Below are 13,042 nucleotides of genomic sequence, written 5' to 3' on the forward strand. Positions count from 1 at the left end.
ATTCTGGGTTTTACTCTCAATTTTATCATATAATTCTCCTTGACAGGGGGCATGTCCTATGCCTACATACTTTTTACTAAAAGGTGTCCCTCATTCTTATCTCAAAAAGTTGGGAAGATTAAGACTAGAGTCTGAAGGTAGTAAAAAATGTTGTGCTGAAGCTGCAATTTATGTCCAAACTCCTTTCACCCTCCCCTGCCCCCCCCCCCCATGGCCAACTTGGTCCCTTAAGCCAGCTCTGAATGAGACCGTAGTCCATACTATTTCCAACAACAAGGGTTAGAATTCTTCTTGGGTTTTTGTCTTTACTTTTGTTGGACCAACATGGACATATAGCAATAATAAATCATTATAATTTTTAGCAGAGAGGCTTACTGTATATTTTTTTAATTTTTAATACAGTCATATAATACAGATTTAATCATTTAATCATTTAATACAGATTTTTAATACAGTCAGTGTCATAGCAAGTTTTTGTTTTTGATTTGTCTTATCGCTTTGATAAGTTTTAGTGTATACGATTGGATTAATCAATTACTCTTTTTTTATTTTTTTGTGTAGTTACAGATGTTAAAGGAGCACTGCTTCCCTCTCACAAGAGGACGGACATCACGGTGTTCAAACCCATGCAAGACATGGACACACAGCCTGTCCTGTTCATCCCTGATGTACACTTTGCCAATCTCCAGCGCACCACTCATGTAAGTATTTCTATTCTGCTGTACTTTTTTATATTAACGTCAAAGCAAAATAGTTCAGATTTAAAATTGACAGGTAACCTATAGAATGTATGCATGTGGGATTCATTTAAATCTTGGAAAATAAATGATATATTTAGTGTTTTGTTTCCATTGTATTGCAGGTACTCCCCCTTTCACCAGAGGAGATGGATGGGGAAAGGTAAATCTCCTCCTTTTTTTTGGTTTCTTTGTAATTGTCTTTGTATTTGGATAAGAGATCTAGCAGTGCTAAGAGCAATTGCTATGGAGTTGAAGTATCCTATAGTGATTAGGCTTTCACTTGTTTCTAATAGGATTATAGATAATAAAAACTGATTGGATGCTTAAACAAAATCTCTAATTTCACCCCTAACCTCAGCCAGCATGAAGACCACATCTCTCGGTTGCTTTGGTCTTCTACTGGCATGTCCCTTCTTCAGGGTCTAAGCTGCAACTGGGTTCTGTTGGTAAGGGGAGGCTCTGGTTGGCTGCCTCTTCAGCAATGAACCAATCGACTCCTCTGCCTGTGCACAGATCCTGGGCAAGGCGGAGACCTGGAAGTAGTAATCCACTTCTAAGCAGAAGATTGCAACTCCTAAAAAGTATTTGTAAGGCTCCCAGCAACCATAATGCTCATTTTAGGGTATGTTATCAAGGAAGATGGAAATGGTTATAAATTGAGTTTATTTGGCATGTTGAAGCAAAAACACAATATTGAATTCTGTTTATAATAAAACATAGGTGTAGGATGTAGACCTGATCTTGTACAGTCTGCACATGTGTATACAAGATGAAAGATCTTTAAATCTCCTTTATTTTATGTTCAGCTCTGGTATGAAGAGAGGGCCTTTCAGTCCTGAGGAAGACTTTGGAACGCCTCCTCCTAAGATACCAAGAATAGATGAACCAAAGAGAGGTATATATGGTTTTCTTTTTTGTAATTCATCTGCATCTGAGAAAAATTCAATAGGCATTTTTTTTTTTTAAATGATTATGTCTTGGCCTACATTCTTCTTCCAGTTAAAAAATGGCAAGTATTCAGCTGGTGGAAGAATGGGAGGCTCCATAGAAGGCATATAAATGAAATGGCTTGTACTAGTTCACAAAAATGTAAATTTGTTAGTTGCTCTTGACTTTTCTTATGCAATTTGAAAGCGGATATGATTACTGTGCAGAAACCCACTTGCAATGCAAGGGTAAGTCCATTGCTCAGGGTAAGAAGACCTGTCCTTACACCGCTGTTCATAAGGGTTTCTCTGTAGACAGATTATAAATTCAGAAAGGATATTTAATGTGTATGTAAACCCTAGCAAGTTTGTATTCCAAGGAGAACAGAAATTGCAGCAATTTGAAGTAAACCTGTATTTAAACCACTATGAAGACCACTCATTCTCAATCTTTTTACCCTTGGAGGAATCCTTAAACTAATTCTCAGGTCTCAGGGGACCCCTGATGATAAAAAATACATTAGTTTGATCAGTAAGTTGTTGATTTTATAATAAAGGAATAAATATGTGATATACCTAGAGTTTTTTGCACCCAAATTTAAACCAATATATAAAAGACAGGCACCATTTACAAAGGTCAGTGGAGGAAGGTCGCCTTACAGTGGTGGTCAGTGATTAAAAGTCCTCTTTTATACTGGTGGTCCATGGGAGGGAAGAATATTCCTATTACAGACAGATAAAAAGATCATTGGTGTCAGTGGTTGCTTACCTGAGAGAAGAGAGGACTTCTGCACTGGACCTACCTTGATGGCTTTGCTGGGTGACGTTGACCACAGAACTATAGAATCTCCATCAGGTGGGAAATCTTTCTGCCTGCACTGCTCAGGGAATTCCTAGAAATCAATGAAGAAGGCCTAATGTTCCATGGAACCTTGGTTGAGAGGCTAACGTAGGCCACCTTTTTTGAGACTTTGTTGACTGGCTGTTGTGCTTATGATTTGGTTTCACTTCATTCTTAGGCATTCGGCTGGGGCAAGTATAGAGATAAAGAATTGACAATTTCCTGATACTTACAGCATTTTTTTTTCCCGGTCTGTGCAATTCGTTTTCCAGATGATCAATGCTCCAGTACTGCCCCAGTATGGCTCTCATGACAGGTGTACTTTAAAGCCAAGCCGATTTTTACATTACATTGGTTGTTTCGGGGCATATCAGGGTTGTTGTGTGCAATCACAGTACACTTTATGCTGATCATTGTGACAGGCTGCTTGTCTGTATATGACCTTGGATATATTGGGACAATACATCCATACTTATGGGAATGTATTTGCACTTATCATTCTAAGTACATTCAGTGGGTGATTGGAGAGCTGCTTATGGGCAATGTAACAGATACTGACAGTTTGTATCTCCTCTTCTGTTGCAGTGCTTCTGTATGTGCGGAGAGAGGCAGAAGAAGTTTTTGATGCTCTTATGCTGAAGTCTCCATCACTGAAAGGACTAATGGAAGCTGTAAGTATCTGACCTTCATGTACTCTGAAAAGAGCATGTTTGTTTTAGAGAATGAATGTACAAACCAGATTTGTTTAGACTAGAATGAAGCATCTCAGAAGCAATCTAAATACCATGTGTAAAGTTGCCAGTGGCAAGTATTCGAACCCCCTGAAGTGGATTTCACACTGTGCATGTGAAAGGGCTGTCTACATACACTTGAAGAGAAACCATTTTTTTCCAGGAAAAATTATTTTCTGCTCCAAAGCTTATTTCTCCTTTGGAAGGATTCGTTTAGAGGTTTCAGCTTGAATTTTGTTTGCTGTTTAGGAACTGGTACATTTTTCAACTAGGCTAATTTTGATGGGCTTTGGTCTTTTAAACTGTTCTTAAAAGGGTAGTCCACCAAAAAGTTATAGGTGGGACCGGATTGGTTCACTCTTGCTTCTAAAAAAAGAAGTAGAGAGACAAAAGAATCCCATCTGTAGTGATTACATGGGTTAATCTAGAATTGGTGAAAAAATACAAATTGTATTATTCATTTCTAAAAAGACATGGCAAAAAGCTGTAAAAAAAAACAAAAAACAAAAAAAAGCAATCATCGCCACCACCATAAAACAACGTTATCTACACCACTGTGGTGTGGACAACGTTGGCTCATGGTCATTGTGGTGGTGATGGATGTTGTATAAAAAAATATTTTTTTTTGTATTTTTTTTTTTCCCCCACTAATTCTGGATTAGACTATGTAGTCTTTAATGGTAGATGGGATTCTCTTCTCTCTAGTACATTTATTAGGTGTTGTCTTGGTTACATGAGATTGCACACTTGATGTGAGTTTGGTCACCAGATATTGCAGTTCTTCGTCTTCTTCGTCTTCTTCGTCGTCTTCGTCGTCTTCGTCGTCTTCGTCGTCTTCGTCTTCTTCGTCTTCGTCTTTTTCTTCCACTTGTGTTTGTTTGGATCTGCTCTTTACACTCCGCATGTTTTTAAATTTGATATATGCTCTCATGTGGAAACAGACCTAATCTCTATTAGGAAGGATGGATTAGACAGGTGGAGGTAATATCTGCTGTAAATGAGGCCTAAACCTGACATTAGGTCGCATGGCCTTCATCAGCTCTGCATTGTGGGAACCAATGCTCGCAATACCTTTCTTCATCTGCTGAAGCTGACTTCAGTGCTTGGTTGCCCTGGCATCAGGCCACATGACCTGGATCCAGAACGCCCCACAGAACACCTCTAATGCCTCTTGTGGAACTTGTACCAAAGTTTGAATTTAGGTCCCTTTAACGTAGAATATAATGGTCTTCTCTCAGCTTGTTGAAGCAAGATGAGTTGTATAACACTGGCCAAAAAAAAATTGTGCTCTCAGCTCTATTCTATGGCTAGAGTAAAACAAGTAAATGTAGTGCAATACCAGGGCTGGAAATCAATCTTTGGGGCCTGTAGACACCCACCCTTTTTATGGCAATTGCAAAGCCCCCTGCTTGGATCACCTCTTCTATACAAAGTCCCAACCTGGTTTAAAAACAAAAATCTTTATGGAAAAAAACAAAAATTATATGAGATGAAGGTTGGGGAGTGGGGGAAGTGGGGTTAGTAGTCAATAAAAGCTGCCTCCTGTTACCATTAGGCACAGAAGGCTTGTGCCTCCAGACATCCGTTAAGTTTGTGTAAGCTGTAGCTCTTACTTTTTACTGTTTTTGGAGTTACAAAAATGTTACCAGACTACACTGCAAATCAATAGTAAAGTGTGTTTTTGTTTTGTTTTTGTTTTTTTAGATCTCTGACAAATATGAAGTTCCCTTTGATAAAATTGGAAAAATCTTTAAGAAATGTAAAAAAGGGTAAGTAATTTTTCACCCTTTTTTTCTGGAAGTATGTAAGCTTTAGTTTCACATTACTCATGTTGGAAACAGATGGCTAGTTGTTTTATTTGTTTAACTTTTGTATATCAGTTTTTAATTGTAGATTACTAATTTTCCATATGCATGTAGCAAATTCCATGAAAGGACAACATATTTTTCAGAGATTTTATGGGCTTTGAAAAGCATTCTCCCTGGATGCTGCCCCAGTGGAGTCCACAATCTGTTGTCCCTATGAAAGTCATATGGAGACATACAGCCTAGGGCAAGGTTTGCCAGAAGCAGGTTATAATCTAGCTGTGTGCTTTTTGGATTGTGAAAGAAAACTGAAACACCTGCTATCAAGCTTAAGTGGAGAATTAAAATATAATTGGCCAGGATTTTGCATCCCTTCAAGTGCTGTGTGTGGTTTGGTGTGTGTGTGTGTGTGTGTGTGTGTGTGGTTTTTTTTTTTTTTTGAACAAGTTAAATTTGGGCCCCCTCCAAATATGTGGCTCCCTGCCACTGTGTCCAATCTTTACAAGATAAGATGAATGCTAATTCTACAAGCTGCTTTTAGGGCTCGTTTACACTTGCTTAGACTTTAACACACATTAAAGCACCTACCGCTTCAACATGCTTTTTTAAAACTTTTATGAAGCCTGGCAAATGCCCTGTGTGTTGTGTGTTTTTTTTTATTTTTTATTATTGCTTGTAAAGGGACTCAGTAGATCTTCCAGCTCATAAGTATCCCTGTTCAGTAGCTCCCTCACTTATTAGTATCCCTGTTCCACAGATCCCCAGCTTATTAGTATCCCTGTTCAGCAGATCTCTAACTTATTGCATCCTTGCTCCACAGATCCCCGGCTTATCAGTACCCTCGCTCAGTAGTACCTCCAGCTTTGCTGATCCCCCACTCAGTAGCAGACCACGGCGTATCACTGACCTCAAACCCTCCCCCCCCCAAGATGGCATCGGGGGGGGGGGTGAGATGTGGGCAGCAGCTCTGGTGTCTGCTACCCCCACGGCTGTGTCTTCTTCATGTTACTCCAAAACTAGGCATCTAATAGGATTGCCTGACACTTTGGCCAATCGGGAGATAGTTCTCACTGACCTGCCTCCTGATTGAAGGGGAGGAACCTTAATGCGAAAATAGGGCAAATTCATTCGCTACCATCACACAACAGAGTGGGATCGGAATGCAGTTCTCTGTGCCCCAAGCCCACACCTATTTTGAAGCCTATTAGAGCCTCTGACTCTAATCATGTACTTCAAAATACTCACCCCCTGCCTATACCCGCCATAGTAATTAATGTGTCCAGCGTCCTGAAAGGGGCCGGGCACATTGATAGGGAGGGCAGCAGAGGCATTGGGAGGGTGACGCCTGTGCGCCCACAATGCATGGGCTTCCACTGCTCAGTAGTAACCCCCAGGTCTGCTGATCCTTTGCTGCTCAGTTCTCACTCTCCAGTCCCATTCACCTTCCACTATAACATTCCCATGTGGCACACCACATGTGCCATCTTCCCATTGCTCTGCTTCAGTCTGGACCCCATTTACCTTCCTGCTGCACACCAGATTTGATGCCTGCACCAGAATAGATACACTTGAACCAGAAGTAACTGTTGGGTAACCATTTTATTTAGTAACATGGGCTTTGACTGGCATTCAGAGTGCTTTAAAAAAAGCATGTCCAATGCCATATTTTGAAGCAAGTGTGAAGAGCCCTTAAAGTAAAGCTAAGGCAGAATTGCTGTTTGTCAGACGGTCGTACTCAACCACCCGCTTCACAGTTTGGAAAGTTGCTTATGAGTTAAGATTTCACTGGATCAAAATATCTATGGTTAATGAGCATTGTCTAAACATGTGAAAAAACTGATTGTTTCTCTGATAACACTTTTTCAGTAACAAATAAAATCTTGTTGCTATACCAGCCCATGTGGGCACTTGACAACTAGGGCTACAGCACTGCTAGGCATGAAGCCTGGAGTTTCCTCGCCTAAAACTATTTGAGTTTTTTGGATAGATACTGGCGGGTTAAATCATGTTAGTTTTTCCATCCTCTGACTTTACTTTTAAAATATATGTACACCTGTAGTGGCCAAGATGAGCAGCTCCCTTTTCTCCCTGTTGGATTTTTTTATTCTACGTAAAGGGAGGTGATGAAACGCACAAAGCAGGGCAGGAACCCTCAAAGCTGTTATGTGGACAGGAAACAAGTTGGCAATTTATAGCAGGAAGCTCTCACTGTAGGGCTGGCCTAGGGGTGTGTGTGTTTTGTATAAGAAACCGTGTCTGACTTGGCCCACCAGACTATACCAGCAGCTGAAATATCACTTTTGACTTGACTGACCCTTTAAAGCAAATTAATGTTCTCTGCTTTAGAGCAAGCTGTCGGTCTTGTATAACCCTACGTGAGCTTGTAACTCTGTCTGCCTGTAGATCTTCGCCTGTCTATTACAGCAATGCTCCTTTCCCTGTAGTCTTGGGTCTGTTTTTTGTATGCTTGCTTTCCCTATGTTCATGGTTCTAAATTTCTTCCTCCAACTCCCTAGGATCCTGGTCAACATGGATGACAACATCATTCGGCACTATTCAAATGAAGACACCTTCCAGCTTCAGATTGAAGAGACCGGGGGAAGCTACAAGCTGACTCTGACAGAAATCTAACCCACTCCCGCATGAACATAGTTCCGTAAAGGGCAGTGTTTACCACGTGCCTTGTAAGGAGAGGGTTCAGCTTCCAAGGAGGAAAGTCACTGCTGTTACAACCCCTCAGAATATCTGGGAAAACTGTTACCTACAATCTGTATGGGTGGCACACCGCTGCAGGGAAACCACTCTGCTCAACATGAGCCTTGCAGGTTCCTTTCAACACTACAAAAGGAAATTCGCTCAGGTCCTTTAGCAAGCTGAAGAAATGTTTATTCTTTTTTTTTCTTTTGTCTGCCAGCAGAAGAAGTGAAATCATCAACATTTTAGCAGGAAAAATACAGCGGTTGGAGGATGATGGTTTTCTGTCCATATGGTGGGGCAGATTATAGAGCCTAAAAGGGGCCTGCAATGCAATGAAACATGAGCAGCAAACGGCTTTGATGTATTTACCACTTGTTAAAACTGCCTTGCATATGAAGAACCATATTGGGTCATGTTAAATCCCACACCCATGAAGCTGCAATGTATATAAGAAGTGCAATATATTTTTTATAACTTTTTTTTTTTTTTGTAAATGTGTATACATGAGCTTATTACGTATATAATATATAGAGTTACAGAACGTGTGTGTGTGTGTGTGTGTGTGTGTGTGTGTGTATATATACGGTGAGGATTTATCAGAGGTGCCAAATATGGGATTTGCAAATGAGAATGTGACAAACAAGCACAGGTTATAAGAAGCATATTAGAATAATTTTTTTTTTTTTTACTCTGTAAGTAGGGAAGCCATATTTGTTCAGCTGGAAGGCCAGTGAAAATATGGGGATGGTCCGAAGTAGAATTGTGAAGCAAATGACCATGCAGGCTTAGTCAGCCAGGCAGCAGGGATAGACCAACAGACTATGACAACTAATTCTATTTCTAGTCGGACCCATGAGAAATTAGTTGTGATGAAGGTTTTAGGGTACTGCTCTTTTTGATAACACTATTTGATGAAAACATTTAATTATTTTTATTTTAAGAATTTGTAATGTAATTTATTTTTTGTTTTTTAATGTGGCCTTTACATTATACTTAATTTAGTTGTGACTAGTGTTAACTAGGTTATTTTTAAACCGCATAACACACTTTTTTTTTTCAAAAAAAAAAAAGATTACCTGAACAATACAGCATGTATGTTGACTGTGCATAGCAACCTGTCATTTTTGAAGCATGGGTAAACTAGCCCCTGACTGGTTGGTATGGCAAATACTTTTTGTCCTTTCAGACTTTTTTTTCATAAGGTCTGAAATGAAATAAACCAATGCAGCAGTATTCTAGTAACAGCCATATAAGATCACTCGGGCCTCGGGGTAAGGTCACCATATCTCAATTTTATTCATTCCATTGTCTGTATATGTTAACTACATTTTTTATTTAACTCCTCAATATTGATTTAAGCTCCTATAATGTTATAATATTGTTAAAAAAAAAATGACAAACTATAAGTCCTATGCAAAACAGAAATAGCAACTTAAAATAGCTCTGGCCTACTGCTTTCGGGTTTTTTTTTTTTTTTTCATACACCATTTTGCAACAGCTTTTAGTGAAGTCTCTAAAAACAAAACAAAAAAACAAACATTTGCAGGTTTTTTCCCTCGACATTCTCTATGGTGAAACCATCAAAGTTCCTTTTTGTTTCCAATTTTGTGACGGACTGCCACAGTTGCCTCTTGCTAGAGACAGATTGCCATCTGCATGGATGAACAGTTGTAGTAGTCTACGCCGTAGTGATAATTTTCATGGGATGATTTGCACCAGTTTTCAGACGACTCTGCAATATGACTAAAGAAAGCCTGCATTCAAATCTCTAAATACATTTTAAGTTGGGGAGCAGGATTTCTCTCCTTCTAGTTCACGACATGGAAACCTCAGTTATTCTGGGTTCGCACAGATTCTTTGATAAATTGTGAGTGTATAGACACTGGAAAATGTGGTGTTTTTTTGTATATAAATATATATATATATATTCGTTTTTATTGATCTGCTTGACAGAACAACGGAGAAAAGGGTTATTCAACTTCAGGGATGTAACTTAAAAATCACGTGTAAAGATGTAAATTTTGTTAAAATATAATGAACTCCAGAGGAAGATTTGGTTGGAGGTGATATAGTGAATCATAGTGTTTAGTGGTCATGGCAGTTTATATTGAGGGTAAGGAGTCTTGTACCTACTGTTACACTTGTATGTATGCTTTTTAAGACAGAAAATACATTTTATATAACTTTTTCTGAAATCCAGTGTTTGTGTTTTTTTTCTTACTTAATTCCTGGGTTAATAACGCCGGCATACTATGGGAGCAGTGTTGCCAACCCCTGGTGACTTCCTTTTACTGACAAAACGTGAAGAATGTACTGATTGAGCACACTTTTGGTTTAAAAAAAATATATAAAAATCTGTGCTTATGGTTAATTTACAAATGCTGCTAAAGATTATACCTTTGATACCAGGCTCACATATAAATATCCAGCAGCACATAATATACTTGACTGTGCCTTTTAAAATAAGTGAAATAATTTGTGACAATGCAAAATAGTGATGAATTTTGGATTATTTATGAGCATAAATATTGCTAATTAAAAATCCAAAACCCCCAAAAAATGTACTATTGTGAACCTCCAAAGTGAATAAGAGAAATATTCTGAACAAATTCCAGGATAGTCGGAGTAACGCCAAAGATGGACATACCAGAATGCCAGCGAAAGCACTTTGTCATTTCAGGATGTCATAATTAAATTAAAAAACTTCTATTATAAGTTAACACATTATTTGAAAGGTAAATTTACCATTAAGGAAAAAAATATATAAATGCACAACATTTTTGCAGGGAAAAAAATGCATTTTTTTTCCAACAGGAGCCTGCAAAGCATTGCATCTGCATCAGTGGCTTACAGGTGCAGTGTCTGTCTCCTGCAGACTTCACTCCAGCTTTTTTAGGCAGAAATCTGGAGAAAGTGTCAAAGGACTTGAGCTGCTTTTACACTGGGGCGGGGGAGCATTAGCAGTAAAGTGCTGCTAGTTTTAAGCGGCACTTTACTGCTGTTATGGCTGTGCTTTTAACACCTGCTAGCGGTTGAGGAAAGGGTTAAAAGTGCCCGAAAAGTGCCCCTGCTGACGTGCTTTGCAGGCTCTTAGGTAGCGCTGCCCATTGATTTCAATGGCAGGGGTGGTTTAGGAGCGGTGTATACAACGCTCCTGCACTGCACCAAAGATGCTGCTTGCAGGACTTATTTTATTTTTCCCCGTCCTCCAAGTGCACCGCCCCAGTGTGAAAGGACTCGGGCTTTCACACTGGGGAGGCTTGAGAAGCGATTTTTCAGGTGCTATTTTTAGCGCTAAAATGCCTGAAAAACACTCCAGTGTTGAAGGGTCTAAGAGTGTGCTGATCACGGAGTTAGGGTTGAGGTGCTTAGCAATATGTTACACCCTAAATCTCGATGTAACATATAACCTGTTCCCAAAGGCAAACGTAGCCTTTTTAACCACTTCCAGTCTGGGCCAATTCTGACATTCTTCTCCTACATGTGTAGCACTTACCCCCGAAGGAGCTGTTGGTTTTGATTGGGCCTGCACTCTACCTAGAAACCCCACTGACTTGACTCAATCCCCTTGGCACAGCTGTGGTGCAATGTAATACAGTACAATATACAACAAAGCAAAGTACCTGTATTGTACCCTCAGGATCCACTGGCTCCACCTGGTGGGGAAAACAATATGCCACACAACTGGATACTTAACCAGAAATATTGTTTACTGTAAAATATTTCAATAAGTGGTTACAGTAATTGTGTTGTCATCCCAACATAGGACGACAGCACAATATATTTCAATATAACAGATGTGTATATAAATGTATTTATATGAACCTGGGAGCACCCCTTGCTTTAAAGGCTATACGTGAGGCCTCACTAAAGTACTTTATTCAGGTGTTTTCTTTTCTTTGCTAGCTCAAGTCACTCCTTTTTCTATTTGTAATCCAAAGTAAGGTGGAATATTAAGCTGAAATGCTCCTGGTGTAACTCCAGTAACTTATTTACATGCACCGAGGCACCAAAGTAAATAGGCCTCAATCCTGTTCAGTGTCAGTGGCTCTTCTACGCCTCCATGGAACTGCAGATTCCACTGAGGCCTGTACGTGAGTCTAACTGTATGCAAAAGTTAACAAACGGTGGGCTGTAGCCCACTCACCAACTGGATCAGAGTTTCGTGTGATCACGTTGGTCCGGTGACTGTGTAGCTTGTCTTTCCATCAGCTATGCCAGGTGCTCTGAATCGATCCGATTCTCCGCCGAGTGCCTTTGGACCTTCTTAATCCTGCTACCGTCTTTCAGGCTCCGTCAGGTCACCTCACAAACGCGAGCAGTCTGGTGTTCCACAATAGCTGTTAGCCGCTGCCTCTAGGGGAACCGTCTACAGATCCGCACAGGCAGGTAACGTGGTTCCAAGAGACCTAAATTGGCAGCTGCTGTCCTTTATATCCCCTACCCAGCATGCACTGTGTAAGTGTTCATGGGTAGGTCACACATGGACTCCTGGGTAACGAGGTCAACCTTCACAATCCAAACAAACAGTCACTTCCTGTACAAGTCTTTAGGTTGTTCTAAAGGTAAATGATAAACAGGTGCGTTACCCATATTTGGCCACTAGATGGCTCTAGTGTGAAACCACAGTAATGTCCATATACCTCACATTAGGACAAAAAAGATTCCCCCTGTTTTTTAGTGGGACTTTAAATGGACCATCAATACCAATAAATTATAAAATACATAAGTGTTTTATTTCATATAACAAAATTTAAAAAAGAGAAACTTACAGACACATAGTATCTCTGATAAAATATCAAATAACTATACATGAAAAGACGTATATACAGAATAACTCACAAAATGTCCCAAATCCATACACAGAAAATACACGTACAAAGTAACTCTCAATATATCTGGGGTTTGGGATATATTGAGAGTTACTTTGTACATGTATTTTCTTTGTATGGGTTTGGGACATTTTGTGAGTTATTCTGTATATACGTCTTTTCATGTATAGTTATTTGATATTTTATCAGAGATACTATGTGTCTGTAAGTTTCTCTTTTTTTAAATGTTTTATTTCATATAACAAAATTTATTTTATAATTTATTGGTATTGATGGTCCATTTAAAGTCCCACTAAAAAACAGGGGGAATCTTTTTTTGTCTATATATTCCAGGGATGGGACCACCCTACCTGATCTTTCTGACACACTGATAGCCCCGCACCTTTTTGTCTCTATACCTCACATTAAAGCATGCATAATCACATCAATAAACCAGGATGCCAGCGCTACACATGTAAATTACATAATTT

At 39.4% G+C, this 13,042-nt stretch overlaps 1 protein-coding gene across 1 annotated transcript in view; it reads left to right on the forward strand.

The window, feature by feature from the left end:
* GRHL1 (grainyhead like transcription factor 1) overlaps nucleotides 1–9,935 on the forward strand; it is a 40,971-nt gene extending 31,036 nt beyond the window's left edge. The window contains exons 11-16 of the mRNA XM_077488768.1: nucleotides 562–701; nucleotides 863–900; nucleotides 1,547–1,635; nucleotides 3,093–3,178; nucleotides 4,943–5,007; nucleotides 7,560–9,935. Coding sequence (XP_077344894.1) covers nucleotides 562–701; nucleotides 863–900; nucleotides 1,547–1,635; nucleotides 3,093–3,178; nucleotides 4,943–5,007; nucleotides 7,560–7,674 — 533 coding nt within the window. The 3' untranslated portion in view covers nucleotides 7,675–9,935. The remainder of the gene's footprint in view (nucleotides 1–561; nucleotides 702–862; nucleotides 901–1,546; nucleotides 1,636–3,092; nucleotides 3,179–4,942; nucleotides 5,008–7,559) is intronic.
* Nucleotides 9,936–13,042: the final 3,107 nt, after the last annotated feature.

The sequence above is a fragment of the Lithobates pipiens genome, unplaced genomic scaffold (genome assembly GCF_037356315.1).
Source record: "Lithobates pipiens isolate NorthernLeopardFrog02 unplaced genomic scaffold, aLitPip1_a1.2 Scaffold_18, whole genome shotgun sequence".
NCBI classification, from domain to species: Eukaryota; Metazoa; Chordata; class Amphibia; order Anura; family Ranidae; genus Lithobates; species Lithobates pipiens.